At 44.2% G+C, this 18,536-nt stretch overlaps 1 protein-coding gene across 1 annotated transcript in view; it reads right to left on the bottom strand.

Moving 5' to 3' along the window:
- syngap1b (synaptic Ras GTPase activating protein 1b) overlaps positions 1 to 18,536 on the bottom strand; it is a gene marked incomplete at its 3' end in the record, with an annotated part of 199,681 nt that overhangs the window by 51,458 nt on the left and 129,687 nt on the right. Inside the window, exons 5-10 of the mRNA XM_056286999.1 lie at positions 10,611 to 10,764; positions 10,185 to 10,283; positions 4,198 to 4,437; positions 2,703 to 3,038; positions 1,279 to 1,423; positions 233 to 377 (exon numbers count right to left, since the gene is read on the bottom strand). Of these exons, the coding sequence (XP_056142974.1) occupies positions 233 to 377; positions 1,279 to 1,423; positions 2,703 to 3,038; positions 4,198 to 4,437; positions 10,185 to 10,283; positions 10,611 to 10,764 (1,119 nt within the window). The remainder of the gene's footprint in view (positions 1 to 232; positions 378 to 1,278; positions 1,424 to 2,702; positions 3,039 to 4,197; positions 4,438 to 10,184; positions 10,284 to 10,610; positions 10,765 to 18,536) is intronic.

The raw sequence follows: 18,536 nt of genomic DNA, 5'->3' as shown, positions 1-18,536 counted from the left end.
ATTTTCCGGATGCACTGTATATATATCGTTATTCTATTTTATTTTATAGGCATCAAGTACTTCAGTTTAGTTTAGTTCTTTATATTCCGTATATTCTCTATATATTTTTTGCTTTATATCTTGCTATTGTGTGCATTTTTTATATTGTGTTCTTTTGGATTACGCAAGCTGTAATGATGCTTCAATTTCCCTTGGGATCAATGAAGTATTCATCTATCTATCTAAAACTCACCAATGGGAGTTGACGATCTTGCAGAGCGCCAGCTCACAGCACATGCGGAGATTGGCCTGATGGTCGGGGAGCACTGAGGGCGGCGTTCTCATTGGGTCTACCTCACAGTTCTCCTCTGACTCATATAAGGCTCTAATGAACTCTCCTGCAAAGGTGTAGCGAGACCAAAGCAGTATATAACATCATAAGGGTCAATACAGCAACTCAGCCACGTTGTCACTTTGTGGGACAATATTAACCACACACAACTAAATCCCCATTATAATCTTCTTATTTGAAAAAACTAAATCTCCCCAAATAAGATACGTGTTTCACACAGAATTAATTCACCTACTGATTTTGTTCTTCAAGTCAAATGCCGTCTTATGGAATCACTTTTGAGACAGTCATTTACTCACAAGAACAAGATTGCAAATGTAATTGGTGGGAGACTCTTCTATTGACAATGTGTAGTCAAACTGTCAACAGCATCTTTTTAGCAACAGATTCCTTGTTTGAAAATTCATGTGTGCCATCAAAATATAGAATTTAGCTCAGAAAAAAAATCCTTCCATGGCTTTTCCTGTCGATCACAGACTCTATTTAAGGCAAATATTTGTTTCATGGAAACAGAGAATAGAGTTTGGGACAGTGAACCATCCACCATCTTGTGACTACTGTATGTTACTACAAAATGATGTCAGACCGGACCCCTCTATTTAGTCTTGATTCTGTTTTGGTCAGGAAGTCAATGTACAAAAAAAGGAATTTAGTGAACATTTTTATTAGATCTCCTAAAGAGTCTGACCAACATCAAATATTTTGCCACTTTGAAATGATCGATCATCTCTTGCATTTGAAATGAAATCACTTCAGCATATGTTGTGTTGACTTCCATCCATCCATCCATTATCCAAACCGCTTATCCTGCTGTCAGGGTCATGGGGATGCTGTAGCCTATACCAGCAGTCATTGGGCGGCAGGCAGTGAGACATCCTGGACAGGCCGCCGGGTCAGTTTAAATAGCAGCAAATTTAAATTTCAAGTGTTCACATGCATCTATTCACCTATTGCATCCTTGAGGTACTTATGTCCGATCAGTTTGAGGTACTCTTCTATGGCTTTGGTTGCCAGAGTGTTCTCTCTGAAGATAAGGTGTTCTCGGTCGATGAATCTGTCTACCTCACACATCGCCATGTCTGACAGGAAATCCTGGGGGTGAGAAAAAGTCAGAGTATGTAATCATGATATCCCTGTTATCCATCTATCCATCATCCAAACCGCTAATCCTGCTCTCAGGGACGCAGGGATGCTGGAGCATCATAACATCATACCCAACAACATTCCCAGCAGTCAATGGGCAGCAGGCGGGGAGACACCCTGGACAGGCCGCCGGGCCATCACAGAGCCAACACACACACACACACACACACACACACACACACACACACACACACACACACACACACACACACACACACACACACACACACACACACACACACATTTACACCAAGGGACAATTTAGTATGGCCGATTCACCTGACCTACATGTCTTTGGAGGAAACCCATGCAGACACGGGGAGAACATGCAAACTCCACACAGAGGATGACCTGGGACGACTCCCAAGGTTGGACTACCCCGGACTAACCTAGGACCGACTTGCTGTGAGGCAACCACGCTAACCACTGCACCACCGTGCCGCCCATCCCTGCTATATTAAACTACATTAATTTGAAACAATCCACTCTCACAAGACAAGATATACACTTACAACTTCGCTGCAGTTCCTGAAATATGATGGCTGCCAATGTCTGTCACATGAATATGATCCATGTCAGCTGGTTTTGCAGGGCCAGATATGATGACACCACTTCATGACAAGAATGCATATTAAACCTGAAGTCTTGCCTTGCAGGACCACATGCCGATGTGTCAAATCATATTCTGTCACATGCATGTGATGCATTTCAACATATCGATGTATGAGTATATCAAAAAGGACATCCACTCAGATCAACCGTTTTTATTACTATTAGATTAGAGATGGTTATGTTCAGTTATTAGATTAGAGATGGTTAAGTTTAGGTATAAGATTAGAAATGGTTATGTTTAGGAATTAGATTAGAGATGGTTAATAGGTATGGGTATAGTGCGGTTAAGGTGAGGGTAAGGATCCAGAGGGCAGGACGATAAGCGCTATAATCCACATTGATGTAAAAGTCAATCTGAGCCAGTGTCCTCAGTCACGTCCTCATTCATCGATACATTGGCGTTTGTGCCCTGCAAATAAGTTGTACAAAAATGCTTTGTTTGTTAAGACTGCGTTGTTTGAACAAAGGTATAAAAAAAAATTTTTCTGTTTCTCAAAAAATAAGCCTTGCTTTTCACTTCTATTCGATCATACATATCATCAGGAACAAAATGTTCCCCCAAAACAAACATTTACAAGTCACCTCCAGGTCCTTTTGAAGAGTCAGCATCTCGTACCTTAGCTTTCCCTGTGCTCTGTAATATATGCACCAGTGCACAGGCCACTTCCTCTTTGCTCTTGACGCTCAGGACGGGCTCCAGCACGGCACACAGGGTGCGATAGTTATTCGTGACGTACTCTGCAAACTCCTTATACAGCTCCATGGGCAGTATGCTCATGGTCTGGTAGCGGGACTTGAGGCGTAGGGATGCATTGATGATCTTTCCCCCTCCCACCCCGGCCCCTTTAGTGAGGACGCTGGGTTGGATGACCGGATACCACTGCTCTACAAACTGTCGTCCAGTGATGCTTGAGATGGGGATGCTAACCAGTCCTAGATATGTGCTCTTTTCCTACGATTGGAAAAAAAAAAGAAGAAAGAAGACAGTCGAGGTTAATGGATGATTCTCTCAGAAAGTGATCATGTGGCGAACACTGCTCTTTTTCTACTTTTAGTAAGGTGTAGCAGGGAAAGAAGTAAAAGAAAAATGCGTAAAGAGCTTTTGTACTGACTAAATATAAGCTCCCAAGAGTCATGGGGAATCCCTGGGATGAAACATTTTTGAAGGTGGAGAGAAACTCTTATCTTTGTCGTGCCACCACAATAATAGTACATTTACATTTATAAGGAGAATGTTTCAGGCTTACTGTCGGCTTCCTTTTTTCCAAAATACCATTTTTTGGAAATGTGATGAAATTGAAATCAGTTCTAAGAATTTGTAAATAACTATTATATACTATTATAACATTCATGGTGTTTTCTTCTCATGAATTGTCCATAGTGCAGTTTTAAGCCATGTCACAGGGCAAAACTGAATTAAAGATTGAAACATCGCTGTTTTGTCTATTTTTTGGGGGGGGGATTTCCCCCCCCTCGTTTTTCTCCCCAATTGTACTTGGCCAATTACCCCACACTTCCGAGCCATGCCGGTTGCTGTTCCACCCCCTCTGCCAATCCGGGGAGGGCTGCAGACTACCACATGCCTCCTTCAATACATGTGGAGTTCGCCAGCCACTTCTTTTCACCTGACAGCGAGGAGTTTCACCAGGGTGATGTAGTGCGTGGGAGGATCACACTATTCCCCTCAGTTCCCCCTCCCCCCCGAACAGGCGCCCCGACTGACCAGGGGAGGCGCTAGTTCAGCGACCAGGACACATACCCACCTGCAGACACGGCCAATTGTGTCTGTAGGGATGCCCGACCAAGCCGGAGGCAACACGGTGATTCAAAATGGGATCCCGTGTTGGTAGGCAACGGAATAGACCACCACACTACCCGGACGCCCCGCTGTGTTTTGTCTTTATGCATGCTCAATACTCCAGGTAAGGAAATCACAGAAGGTTGAATCACCTGGACACAACGTCTATTGAGAGAAACGTGATCATGAGTGATGAAGTGTTGCTCTTAGTGAACATTGTGTCCACATGAACTGATTCAACTTTCCATGTTGCTGTGTTTGGTACAACTGAATAGCTGCTGACATCAAGTTGCTCAAGAAAACTCTTCCTCACCTTGCGTCTTTTTTTGTCCGTCTCCTTGTATAGATGAAGGCGTAGGTTGCGGACAGCTGGCAAGTTGTTGAATTCAAAGTGCTCCCCCCAGAAGACGGTGTCAGTCCGGGGCTTGCTGGTGGTGCGGGCATACAGCATGTCGTCCAGACAAAGCTCGCAATAGTAGCGCTTCTTGGCTGGAAGCTCGCGGGCCTCTATGATCCACAGTTTGAGCACATTGTCGACTCTCCGGCTGTTGTCCTGCACAGAAATGAAGTCAACTCAAATTTATTCATACAGCACTTTTAACAGGTTCTTTGTAAGGCTTTACAGACAGAGGATGACATGAATGAAGATGAAGATGAGACATGAGTACAAAAAAAGAACAAACACATCATTAAATCCAAGCTGTGGGACCACATTTTGTGTGTGTGTGTGCGTGTGTGTGTGTAAGTGAGAGAGAGAGAGAGAGAGAGAGAGAGAGAAAGGATATAAATGACAACACAATGGGCAATAGTAGGTCAGTCTGTGAACTTGACAGAAAAAGAATGGAGCTGAGAAGCTGAGAAGAGGGCAGGAAGGTGAGATGTAATGAATCAAAGGGGCTGGATATATATATATATATATATATATATATATATATATATATATATATATATATATACACTACCGTTCAAAAGTTTGGGATCACCCAAACAATTTCGTGTTTTCCATGAAAAGTCACACTTATTCACCACCATATGTTGTGAAATGAATAGAAAATAGAGTCAAGACATTGACAAGGTTAGAAATAATGATTTGTATTTGAAATAAGATTTTTTTTACATCAAACTTTGCTTTCGTCAAAGAATCCTCCATTTGTAGCAATTACAGCATTGCAGACCTTTGGCATTCTAGCTGTTAATTTGTTGAGGTAATCTGGAGAAATTGCACCCCACGCTTCCAGAAGCAGCTCCCACAAGTTGGATTGGTTGGATGGGCACTTCTTTGAGCAGATTGAGTTTCTGGAGCATCACATTTGTGGGGTCAATTAAACGCTCAAAATGGCCAGAAAAAGAGAACTTTCATCTGAAACTCGACAGTCTATTCTTGTTCTTAGAAATGAAGGCTATTCCATGCGAGAAATTGCTAAGAAATTGAAGATTTCCTACACCGGTGTGTACTACTCCCTTCAGAGGACAGCACAAACGGGCTCTAACAGGTACTATTTAATGAAGATGCCAGTTGGGGACCTGTGAGGCATCTGTTTCTCAAACTAGAGACTCTAATGTACTTATCTTCTTGCTCAGTTGTGCAACGCGGCCTCCCACTTCTTTTTCTACTCTGGTTAGAGCCTGTTTGTGCTGTCCTCTGAAGGGAGTAGTACACACCGGTGTAGGAAATCTTCAATTTCTTAGCAATTTCTCGCATGGAATAGCCTTCATTTCTAAGAACAAGAATAGACTGTCGAGTTTCAGATGAAAGTTCTCTTTTTCTGGCCATTTTGAGCGTTTAATTGACCCCACAAATGTGATGCTCCAGAAACTCAATCTGCTCAAAGAAGTGCCCATCCAACCAATCCAACTTGTGGGAGCTGCTTCTGGAAGCGTGGGGTGCAATTTCTCCAGATTACCTCAACAAATTAACAGCTAGAATGCCAAAGGTCTGCAATGCTGTAATTGCTGCAAATGGAGGATTCTTTGACGAAAGCAAAGTTTGATGTAAAAAAAATCTTATTTCAAATACAAATCATTATTTCTAACCTTGTCAATGTCTTGACTCTATTTTCTATTCATTTCACAACATATGGTGGTGAATAAGTGTGACTTTTCATGGAAAACACAAAATTGTTTGGGTGATCCCAAACTTTTGAACGGTAGTGTATATATATATATATAAACTTTGTTTAAAGAAACACTCAACAGTAGGGAAAGTGCTCAACAAATAAGGAGCAAAATAATCCAGTGAGTCAAGCAAGTTCTTGATGAGACAGTACAAGCCTGTTTCATTCCATAAGCAATCATCAGCTGTCAATCACTGGATTATATATATCTGAAGCCGGGGGAATTACACACGGGACATTCAAATATGATTTTAGGGTCTTTATTCTGATCGTTGATCGATAACAGGTAAGGGGTTCACAACATCCCACTTTAACTCTGTGGGTGTGAGAGGGGTTTTTTTTGGAGGGAACAATCGCTTCAAATAAATGCAGCTCGAAATACCAAAACAAAACAAACAAAAAAAACTTGTATAAACACAAAATTTTATATATATATATACATATACATATATATATATATATATATACATATATATATATATATATATATATATATCAACAGATACAGTTTAAAAAAAGTTTAATACTTTTTTCCTGTATGTGTTTCCTGTATCTGTTTAACGTTTTTTACTTTTTCAATACAAAAATGTTGAGCTCAAACAAAAAACTTGAGCTGAAACATATAAAAAAATTAAAAAAACGTTGGGCTGAAACATATATATATATATATATACACACACACACATACATATATATATACACTCACCGGCCACTTTATTAGGCACACCCGTCCAACTGCTCGTTAACACAAATTTCTAATCAGCCAATCACATGGCAGCAACTCAATGCATTTAGGCATGTAGACATGGTCAAGACGATCTGCTGCAGTTCAAACCGAGCATCAGAATGGGGAAGAAAGGTGATTTAAGTGACTTTGAACGTGGCATGGTTGTTGGTGCCAGACGGGCTGGTCTGAGTATTTCAGAAACTGCTGATCTACTGGGATTTTCACGCACAACCATCTCTAGGGTTTACAGAGAATGGTCCGAAAAAGAGAAAATATCCAGTGAGCGGCAGTTCTGTGGGCGAAAATGCCTTGTTGATGCCAGAGGTCAGAGGAGAATGGCCAGACTGGTTCGAGCTGATAGAAAGGCAACAGTAACTCAAATAACCACTCATTACAACCGAGGTATGCAGAAGAGCATCTCTGAACGCACAACACGTCGAACCTTGAGGCAGATGGGCTACAGCAGCAGAAGACCACACCGGGTGCCACTCCTGTCAGCTAAGAACAGGAAACTGAGGCTACAATTCGCACAGGCTCACCAAAATTGGACAATAGAAGATTGGAAAAACGTTGCCTGGTCTGATGAGTCTCGATTTCTGCTGCGACATTCGGATGGTAGGGTCAGAATTTGGCGTCAACAACATGAAAGCATGGATCCATCCTGCCTTGTATCAATGGTTCAGGCTGGTGGTGGTGGTGTAATGGTGTGGGGGATATTTTCTTGGCACACTTTGGGCCCCTTAGTACCAATTGAGCATCGTGTCAACGCCACAGCCTACCTGAGTATTGTTGCTGACCATGTCCATCCCTTTATGACCACAGTGTTCCCATCTTCTGATGGCTACTTCCAGCAGGATAATGCGCCATGTCATAAAGCTCGAATCATCTCAGACTGGTTTCTTGAACATGACAATGAGTTCACTGTACTCAAATGGCCTCCACAGTCACCAGAGCTCAATCCAATAGAGCACCTTTCGGATGTGGTGGACCGGGAGATTCGCATCATGGATGTGCAGCCGACAAATCTGCAGCAACTGCGTGATGCTATCATGTCAATATGGACCAAACTCTCTGAGGAATGTTTTCAGTACCTTGTTGAATCTATGCCACGAAGGATTAAGGCAGTTCTGAAGGCAAAAGGGGGTCCAACCCGGTACTAGCAAGGTGTACCTAATAAAGTGGCCAGTGAGTGTACATACATACACACACACACACACACACACACACACACACACACACACACACACACATATATATATATATATATATATATATATATATATATATATATATAACAAGATGGATAAGGAGAGGATGACAGCGATGCAACGACAATTTAAGAGAATAATAAGAATAATCAGTGCGATCAAATGGTCTGACTGGACTTGTGAGTGTGATAGAGACACAGGACATGAATGCATTTGTGCTGCAAAGTGGCAGAGAGTGGTGGTGATGTTGTAGAAAGCTGCACTTCCTGATCATGATTGCAAAGCCCAAGCTAAATCTGACATCCCCCGTGGGAGCAGTGTTATGTTGATTGCACGGAGCGATGTCTTTGTCAGCGGGGGCTGACTCATTCTAACTGGGCTGAAATGCCCCTGTTGTTCGCCCCCTGCTCAGCTGGAACTCCTAAAATCCTCATTTAGATGGCCAAATACTTCAGCATCAGCAATAACCAAAGTTGCTAAGCTCTCCGTTTGTGTTAGAGGTGCAAGGTATGTTGATCAGCTTATCGGTATCGGCAAAAATTGCTTGAAAATGTGTTATCGGTATCGGGACAGATATCAAAATTATGCACCAAATGTCGCACCAAAAAACCAACGCATTAATTATGTGACCTGTGTTGATGCAGAGACAGGTGGCGGTACAGCCTACAAAGAAATGTCTGCAGTGTGGGCTATTTCTGTTTCAATGTGACAATTTGTAGCCTATTTTGAATGGAGAGAGTTAATATTTAACTTTACGTTTACTTCTAAAAAGGTTTTGAGATGATTGAGGGGAGCAAATTTCCCCCTTTGGATAGTTACAACAAATTATTTTGACTTGAGGCAACAGTGTGATTGTCAGCATTTTACAGGGAAGCTTTAAAGATCCACCTGTTGCAGAACACATGTAAGAGCAAAGATGTTTGAATATCCATCCATCCATTATCCAAACTGCTTATCCTGCTCTCAGGGTTGTGGGGACACTGGAGCCTATCCCAGCAGTCATTGGTCAGCAGGCGAGAGGACACCCTGGACAGGATGCCAGGCCATCACAGGGCCGATGTTTGAATATGTTATATGAAAATAAATATTACATGTTTTCTCCATTAAGTTGTAGTAAATTTTGGTCATCTCCTTCAGTGAAACAGTGTGGTAATAAATCAGGACAGGTAAACAAACCAGTAAGTAAATCAGTGGGGTTTTTTTTTAGACATCTGCATCTGCAGCAGGCATTGCAGTTACAGTATAATAAAGGGAAAAGGACACTAAGGACACTAAGACACATGGTGGCATTGTAATGAAACGAAAAATATCTGATAGGTACCATTCAAAATGACCATGGAAATGATTAGTTATCAAATATTAGCAAAAATTTCAATATCGTGCATCCTTAGTTTGTGTGCCGTGTCAAAACCAGAGCCAATGTCATCACTGCTGCTCCCAAAGCTCAGTTTGAATGGCCTGGGCATCTGGTGGCTCAATTTGCTAGTGAACGCATGTAGCTGCCAACAGCACAGGTTTTAGTCCTTACTCACGCTGTCCTGTCCCCTCCTTTATCATCTCCACTTCCTGTCCACATTCACTTCCTGTTTATCTCCACGTGTATTGAAATACAGAGAAGGGGCTGCTCTCTTTTAAAAGAACAAGCATTTCAAGACTCATGACAGCATTCGGATTAAGAGACCAGAAATTAATAGGCATAATGAGTATCTCTGTGTTTGCATTTGTCTTATCTCTGTAGATGTGTGTGTAGGTGTGTGTGTGTGTGGGGGGGGGGGGGGGGTGTTGAGTGAGCCAAGTCCTTGGAGCTCATTGACTCAGCCAGGACCCCTGCGACCCAAGCATCTGGATGAGTCATTTGACTCGGATGATGTTTCACCTCAGTTCAGCTTAATAACTTCTGGTCCCCGGTTGCTGTCACATACACAGCTTTACTTCTGCCACATGGCGGCTTCCTTTTTTACAGTAAGCGAGATATTTCAACAACCAAAATCAGAATACTTGTTTTACTCAGGACAGATCCAGAAGGCTGACCTACCTAGCATCTTATTTTTTTGATATGTGTTTGGTGCAGCTACCGTTCAAACAACATGTGCATGTTGTTATAGCCGCTGTATCGTCCGACACAGACACACACAAACACAGAATGGTGTAGACACACATAGAAATGAAGCGGTGCGCTCCTAACTGAAAACAAGACAATGGCGGCAGACAGGGAGGAGAGAGAGAGACACATCCCTTTCTCTCACTTCACCTTGTTGGGCTTGACCGCTCTCTGAAGGTTCTCGATCCATTTGTCTCTCTCTGCAGCCGAGCGACAAGCAAAGCACTTGGTTCCCGATGCCGTAGTCACCTGAGGTTATAGCCAACGGTAACATTAACAACCACAGCTGTTAGTACCTGTATGCAGACTAACCAAGGTGCTGCAACAGTCTTTTATTCAGAGTGAATTTTCTGCTATGTCGACATTACAGGAAAGCCACAATCAAGTTATTTCATGGGTTGTTGTTTTGTTTAGGACCAGATCTTAGTGACAAATCCCTTTGGAACTTGGGACATACTGAACGTCCCGTTGCTTTAGTTTTCTTTTTTGAAACAATGGAGAATCAGCTCCTGTACCGCTGACTTCGTACACTTGCTTTGTGTTGTGAGCATGATGGACTCACAGTGACGGCCTCACCTCAAAGCAGTACTCCTGTCCCAGGATGCTAGAGTGGACGGGTTTGATGATGGCATCCTCATCCAGGGTGAGGTCCAGCGCCTCAGCAGCACTGCTGGGAGAGAGCAAGGACTCATGGGAGTGGGACTCTTTGAAGCTCTGCATCAAACGTGTCCTGGGAGGAGTCGCCGTCAGATGTAAAGGGAGAGAGAGAGAGAGAGAGAGAGACTTTCAACAGTACCTTAATAAAAATCACAAGAAAATTACAACACAAAGACCAACATGGTCAGTAACACAAGATTCACAGAATCTAAATCATCTCAGGGCACTCCCCAAGATCAGCTCATCATCAACAACACAGCAAAGTACATTTTTACAACACCACACATTGCGAAAACTTTCCAGATCATGCATCATTTTAAAGGAGCAACAATCTACTTTTAAACGAGCTCTTAACATTTTTATAAACACAAAAACAGCATCATCATCCCCAGCTTCCTCCATTCTGTTTCTTGAGACTGAGAGAGAGAGAGAATGATGCTTTTTAAATGTAGTGTAAATACTATAACACAAAATCCTGGAGGCTGTAAGTCTGAATATGGTTGCTCTAAAGACACATTCACATATATATTCCCTTGCATTAAGAGAATAAACTGCAGGCAATTTCCTGGGCAGCAGCTTCTGTTGTTCACACAAGCAACACATTTGTGTTATTTTAACACACTGTGACTATACACACACCACCACCAATACCGCTACAGTCCCCTTTGCCATTTCATGGGCATGTCGTTCTGATCTTGCAACAGAATTTTTGGTGGGAAAAATGGCTGGTGAAGACGCTTGTCTCAGTGCTGACAACTCAACTCTTCATCCACGATAATGTTAAAGAATTCCTATACCTCACAGTCCATCCAATTTTCAATTTTTGCCAAATGTTAACAAATTGCTTTTGACAAAATACCAACTTTTCGATAGCAGGTTGTATGGATAAATTTAAAAAAAAAAAACAACCCCCCCCCAATTGTACTTGGCCAATACTCTACTCCAGTGGTTCTCAACCTTTTTGGGGTCCTGGACCCCCTGCGTATTTTTGATCTACCCTGAGGACCCCTCCACCTGATCTTGGGAGAGGGGGGTTGCAATTTGATAGAAACAGTAGAAACTGCATTTTAAATTGCCTTATAGCATTTATTCACTCTTTGGGGCAAAAATAAGAGCTTTCAGTTGTAACTTAGATATAGTTAACAAAACAGAATTCTTATGCAGTAACTTTCAGATATATAGAATAAAACAGAATATGTATTCAGTAACTTTCAGATATATGTAACAAGAGAATTTTTATGCAGTAACTTTTAACAATGCAAACGGGAGAGAGATCTCTTATTAAAATACAATAAATTACACTTGTGAAACAGATGTAATTAGAGAAAAAAGTCCTGTTACCCTTTATAGTTAAGGTAGATAAAGTTCTCAGTCACATTTGAGCAAAATAATCCTATTTCTATAAATGTCATAGGATCTTTTTTTTAAAGAGATTTTATTTTCACGGACCCCTTGCAATTACACCACGGACCACTAGGGGTCCGCGGACCCCCGGTTGAGAAACACTGCTCTACTCTTCCAGAATCTGAATCAGAAATCAAAAAGAATTAGAAACAAAGTACAATCATGTACTTTCATACACAAAAGAGACAGAATTTCGTTTCTGCCAGCCCACAAGCAGTGCAACACAAAAGACAAAAAACACATATCCAAAAGAAAACGACACCACCAAAAACATACAAAAACGGAGAGAACAAAGCAAAAAGCAAAAAAAAAACCCAAAAAACAAAACAAAATAAAACAAAACAAAACAAAAAAACCCGCACAAAAACAGTCAACAGCACAGTCCATTCCGTTAATTTGCAACATAGTACAAAAAAATTTCACTCTCCACAGAACGAACGCCAGCCAGGATGACTGTCGGAATCGCCGGTCTGCATGGGCTAGCAGTTAGCCTAGCCTGCCCGCCTTCCACGTCCAGTCAGAACGCCCTCGGTGTTTCCTCTTCGGGTGCAGCTCCAGGCGGGGACCGAGGTCCTTGGGCCCACAGGACGCAGCAGACCAGGCGCCCCCAGCCGATCCAACGCCAGCTCTCCCAGCCAGACACCTTCCCCGTACGCCACACGACGACACAAACACAGATGCAGACAAAAACAATGCACAGCTAACGCCAGGCGAAGCCGCCGCCAGACCGCCCTCAGTGTTATCGGAACCGCCGGTCTGCATGGGCTAGCAGCTAGCTTAGCTTGTCCTGCATCCGCGTCCTGTCACACCGCCCTCGGTGTTTCCTCTTCGGGCGCAGCTCAAAGCAGGGCCGTGGTCCTCGGTCCACAGGACACAGCAGACCAACCTCCAAGCCAATCCAGCGCCAGCTCTCCCAACCATCAAATGAAATCGACAATCACAGGCATAATTCTTCACACGAGGACAAACTCGGATGCAGACGCAGACATGGATAAAGACCCCCCTTGGGGAGGCCGTCGCAAACGTTGAGTTCGCACCGCCATTTTCCACCGTTTTCCCACCATTTTCCAAGCCGTCCCGGACACTGATCCACCTGCTCTGCCGATCCAAGGAGGGCTGCAGACTACCACATGCCTCCTCCGGTACATGTGGAGTCGCCAGCTGCTTCTTGTGAGGAGTTTCATCAGGGGGACGTAGCGCGTGGGAGGATCGTGCTATTCACCCCAGTTCCCCCCCGAATAGGCGCCTCGACCGACCAGAGGAGGCACTAGGGCAGCGACCAGGACACATACCCACATCCGGCTTCCCACCTGCAAACACGGCTAATTTTGTCTGTAGGGACGCCCGACCAAGCCGGAGGCAACAGGCAACGTAATAGACCGATACGCTACCCGGACGCCCAGAATCTCCCGCTTTAAATGAAGTGGAATAATCATGTTACCTCCTGAGAACTTTGTGATTGGTCTGTATATGTTGACAAAAGAGTGTCGTATTTCAGAGCGTCCTGGTCTTGTGCTAACATAACGCATTTGTTCACACATTTGCTAGTATGAACTTTAGCGGTAATGCTACCAGGTCTTTAGTTGTCAAGCTGGAATGGATTTACCGTCATGTCTGTACCAGACCCGTATTCACACATGACACCCGATAGCAAAATGACGTTATACTGAATGTCTGTAGATATTTTTAAATATTTTGTACCCCTGCTTTTTTTAACTTATTTTTAGCTTTTGGTCTTCACGTGTGTATATCTTATACTGTATTTGCTGTGTTTGTCTGTGTCTGTCTTGCACTGTTTGGTGAAGCCACAGCCCTCATTTCATTTTTAACACGTGCCTGCACATTGTTTTTAATGACAATAAACTGAATTGAATTGAATTGAATTGTACTAACATTAAAGGCTGCGTGTGTGAAAGTGTCTTATAACGGGATGCTTCTGGACAATTATTTGAGAGACAAGATCGCCTCATCTTTCCACATCTTTTTCCTGATGACTAGTGCGTCCTTAAATAATTCTTGTTGCTTAGCTGTTTCGACTTAGTTATCCTTTTAGCTTATAAATATATTCCTTGGTAACTTGCTGTTTGCAGTTTTAATAGGTTTGAGTGAGGTTTGATAGAGTTTTACATAAGTGACCAGTTTCTGGGCAATATGCCTACTTTCATTTTAGCTCTTTGGCCTATTGGGTGTTAAGTGGCCAGGGTGTGACCTGCACTCCTGGCAGACAATTAGCAATCATTGTGTTCTTTAAATCACTGCTGCTAGGCAAACAAGCTGAGGGCAATCAAGTCTAGGCTGAACAAATGCTAGAGTGAACAAAGGCAAGCGTGACTTTTTCAAGCCAAGACTTCATCAAGCAAGGACTGCTCTTTTTAGATCCGGTCAGTCATCTGTATTTTGTGTACCTAGTATAGACCATGTGTTTCCTTCGTATTCCTGTCCTTTCCTCTTCCCGGGACTGGCATAGACGTTGGGTCACTCCTAGGTGCTGTGACCCTACCAATCTCATCTATCCCACTCTCTCTATTCACGTTGAGCAAGTGGTGACAGGAGGACTCTGGATTTGCCAGTCCGCGGTGCCAAAAGCTGAGTTCATCTCAGGCTACGCATCCTTGCTCTCCCTCAGCTTTCTTGCTCTAACTGAGACCTGGATCACGTCAGAAAACACTACTATGCCCGCAGCTCTGTCAGATGTGTACTCTTTTTCTCACGCTCCTAGAGCTGGGAGGCGAGGTGGTGGTACTGGCCTGCTAATCTCCCCGAAATTGAAATACTCTCTTGTTTCCATTCGACAATCTTCTCCGCCCTCTTTTGAATTTCATGCTGTTACTGTCTCTTATCCAGTCAAACTCACCATTGTGGTTGTGTACCGCCCACCAGGTCCCCTTGGTGAGTTTCTGGAGGAGTGTGACACACTTGTCTCACACTTCCCTGATGATGACTCTGCACTTATCTTTCTCGGTGACTTCAACATCCACGCTGACAAGCTAGATCCTCTTCTCTCTTTCCTCTCCTCCTTTGACCTTCACCTCTCACCCTCACCTCCTACACACAAGGCCGGCAACATGCTGGACCTTCTCTTTACTAGACACTGTCCTATTTCCAAACTCTCTGTTACTTCCCTCCAGCTCTCTGACCACTATTTCATGTCCTACTCTCTCTCCTCTCTCAGCCCCTCCCCCTACCCATATGGTTTCCACCCGTAGACACCTTTGCTCTCTCTCCGCCACTGATCTTTCTTCCTCTGTTACCTCTATCCTCCCTTCACCTGAATCTTTCTCTCTCCTACTCCCTGACACTGCTACTGATCTTCTTCCCTCTACCCTCTCCTCTTCTCTGGACAACCTCTGTCCCCTCACCTCCAGGCCTGCACGCCCAATTCCACCTGCCCCTTGGCTGTCTGACTCAGTACGCACTGACAGATGGAGCCTAAGAGAGGCAGAGTGCAAATGGAGAAAAGGCAAACTCCCAGAGGACCTTTTCAACTTCCAATCTCTTCTTTCCACTTTCTCCTCCTCCCTTTCTGCTGCTAAAGCTGCCTTCTATCGCTCTAAAATCCAATCCTCTTCCTCTAATCCCAAGAAACTCTTTGAAACCTTCTCTACACTTCTTCAACCCCCACCTTCTCCTCCTACTTCCCCCCCTTCTCCCTGATGACTTCGCTAACTTCTTTGACAAGAAGGTAAACAACATCAGATCCTCCTTTTCTCACCACCCGGTTAGCGCTCCTTGGACTAACGCACCCTCCCTCACCTCTCCACATCCCAACCTATCCCACCTCGCTCCTCTCTCGCCTGACGAGGTCTTCAAACTCATCACATCCAGTCGCCCCACCACATGCTCCCTTGACCTGGTCTCCCCTCTTCTTCAGTCTATAGCATCTGAACTCCTTCCCTTTCTAACCCACCTCATCAACACCTCCCTCCAGACAGGATGCTTTCCATTTGCCTTCAAGACTGCTAGTCACCCCTCTTCTCAAGAAACCATCACTTAACCCCTCTGACGTCAAAAACTACAGACCGGTTTCCCTTCTACCCATTCTATCCAAAATTCTTGATCGTGCTGTCTTTAACCAACTTTCTTTGTACCTCCACCAGAACAACCTACTGGACCCCAACCAATCTGGGTTCAAGGTGGGTCACTTGACAGAGACAGCCCTCCTTGCAGTGACCGAATTGCTGCACTCTGCGAGAGCAAACTCTTTCTCCTCTGACCTGATACTCCTGGACCTGTCAGCTGCGTTTGACACAGTGAACCACCAGATCCTCCTGTCTACCCTCGAGGGGCTGGATGTCACAGGCTCTGCACTCTCAATGTTTGCATCCTACCTGACGGGTCGCTCCTACCAGGTGACATGTGTCGGAGCCTCGCAGACTGACTACAGGCGTTCCACAAGGTTCGGTTCCGCATTGCTGAGTGCTTGACTGGCATCTCGGAGTGGATGGCGACACACCACCTGAAGCTTAATCTGGACAAGACAGAGCTGATTTTCCTCCCGGGGAAAGGTTGCCCGCACTGAGACCTGGCCATCACCATTGACAACACCATGGGGATGCCAGCTCAGACTGCGAGGAATCTGGGTATTACCCTTGACGACCAACTGTTGTTTGCTGCAGATGTTGCATCGGTTGCTTGCTCCTGCAGATTTCTCCTCTATAACATCAGGATGATTCGCCCATTCCTCACCGACGAGACGGCACAGGTCCTCATCCAGGCTCTGGTCATCTCCCGGCTGGACTACGGCAACTCCCTCCTTGCTGGAACCCCGGCGTCGGCCATCAGACCTCTGGAGCTTGTTCAGAAAGCTGCAGCTCGTCTGGTGTTTAACTGCCCTAAGTTCTCCCACACAACTCCCCTTCTCATGTCCCTACACTGGCTCCCAGTAGCTGCTCGCATCCAGTTTAAGACTCTGGAGCTAGCCTACAGGGCAGTGAAAGGAACAGCTCCTTCCTATCTCCAGGCCATGGTCAAACCCTACACCCCTGCCCGACCACTTCGCTCTGCTGCCTCGGGACGCCTGGTTGCTGCTGCCGATCGACCCGGCCACGGCTCTTTTCTATCCTGACCCCACAGTGGTGGAATGAACTCCCCACTGATGTCAGGACAGTCGCTGCCCATCTTTCGGCGCAACTGAAAACTCACCTCTTCAAGAACTACTACCCTGTTACTTGCTCTTAACACTTATTGTATTCACTCGTTTAAAAAAAATCTTTCTTGTGCTTTTACTTTACCCTGGTTTTGCTCTTAGATGCATGTTTGGAGAGAAGATGCACTTATGACCTCTGATGACTAGTAGTTCTCCTGATTTCCTACATTAAATGCACTTATTGTAAGTCGCTTTGGATAAAAGCGTTGGCTAAATGACTGTAATGTAATGTAATGGTGAAACAGCTCATTTGATGTTGCATGTTCAGACACCGTATTAAAGATATAAAGATGTATAATAAAAGTCTTTGAATGTAATCACTCTTTTCTATCAGAGAAATGCAGCATGGTCGAACATGACACAGCGCTGAACAACAGCTACACAGAGAGACAGGTTCAGCAGGGGTATTTACTGCCCTGATTCCTTTTTATACATGTCTGTATAATCACATCTAACCAAATGGAGGATGAAAAAAATGACCTTTTGTATCTTTTTATGATGTTGTCCTCTGACCATTCTCCTGTATGGATTGGGAACTTGGAGGACCACCACTGACCTACTCAAGATAAATCAACATCTCAGAGATAGTCAGCTACATCAAGCTGTGGAAACCAAACAAGCGGATAGATAAAATCTGCAGAGGTGGAAGTGGAGCTGGATTGGACACACTTGAAGACAGAATAAGCAGATAACCAAACAATCACCAACAATGAGCCTGAAATTGCCCCAAATACCATGAATCCCAATGTTCTCTCTCTCTCTCTCTCTCTCTCTCTCTCTCTCTGTCTCTCTGTCTCTGTCTCACTCACGTTCCAGGACAGTTTTTTTCCCTTTATGGACTGTCTGATGACCATGGATCATCTCTCTCTCTCTCTGTTGACCACCCGATGACTTCGGAGCCTGTTGGTGATGCGTCCTGTTGTCCCTTTGTCACAGTCAAGGGACTATCGTTCGCACGGGACTAGCGTCTGCATTTGACAAAGGGACTATCGTCTGCACTTGACAAAGGGACTATTGTTTGCACGGTTCTCGTTTAAAATTGATTTTATACTATTTGTTTTAACTATGACAATTTTGGCATCACTCTCATCACTTCTCTCATCTTCTCTCTCTCTCTGTGTGAATGCTGTGTCAGTCTGCCTCGTCTCTTATGTGTATGTGAAGTCGAGTCTGCAGGACCCCACTGCGCAGAGCTGGTTTTGTGGTGCGGGGTCCCGCAGGATCCTGACTGCATCTGTGGGCTTCCTGATATTGTCTTGGATGGACACAGATTCCCTTCATATGCCTTGTACTTT

The sequence above is a fragment of the Lampris incognitus genome, chromosome 9, assembly GCF_029633865.1.
Source record: "Lampris incognitus isolate fLamInc1 chromosome 9, fLamInc1.hap2, whole genome shotgun sequence".
In the NCBI taxonomy this organism is placed as follows: domain Eukaryota; kingdom Metazoa; phylum Chordata; class Actinopteri; order Lampriformes; family Lampridae; genus Lampris; species Lampris incognitus.
Note: the sequence above shows the minus strand (reverse complement) of the source record. Positions and strands in the feature narration are given on the sequence as shown.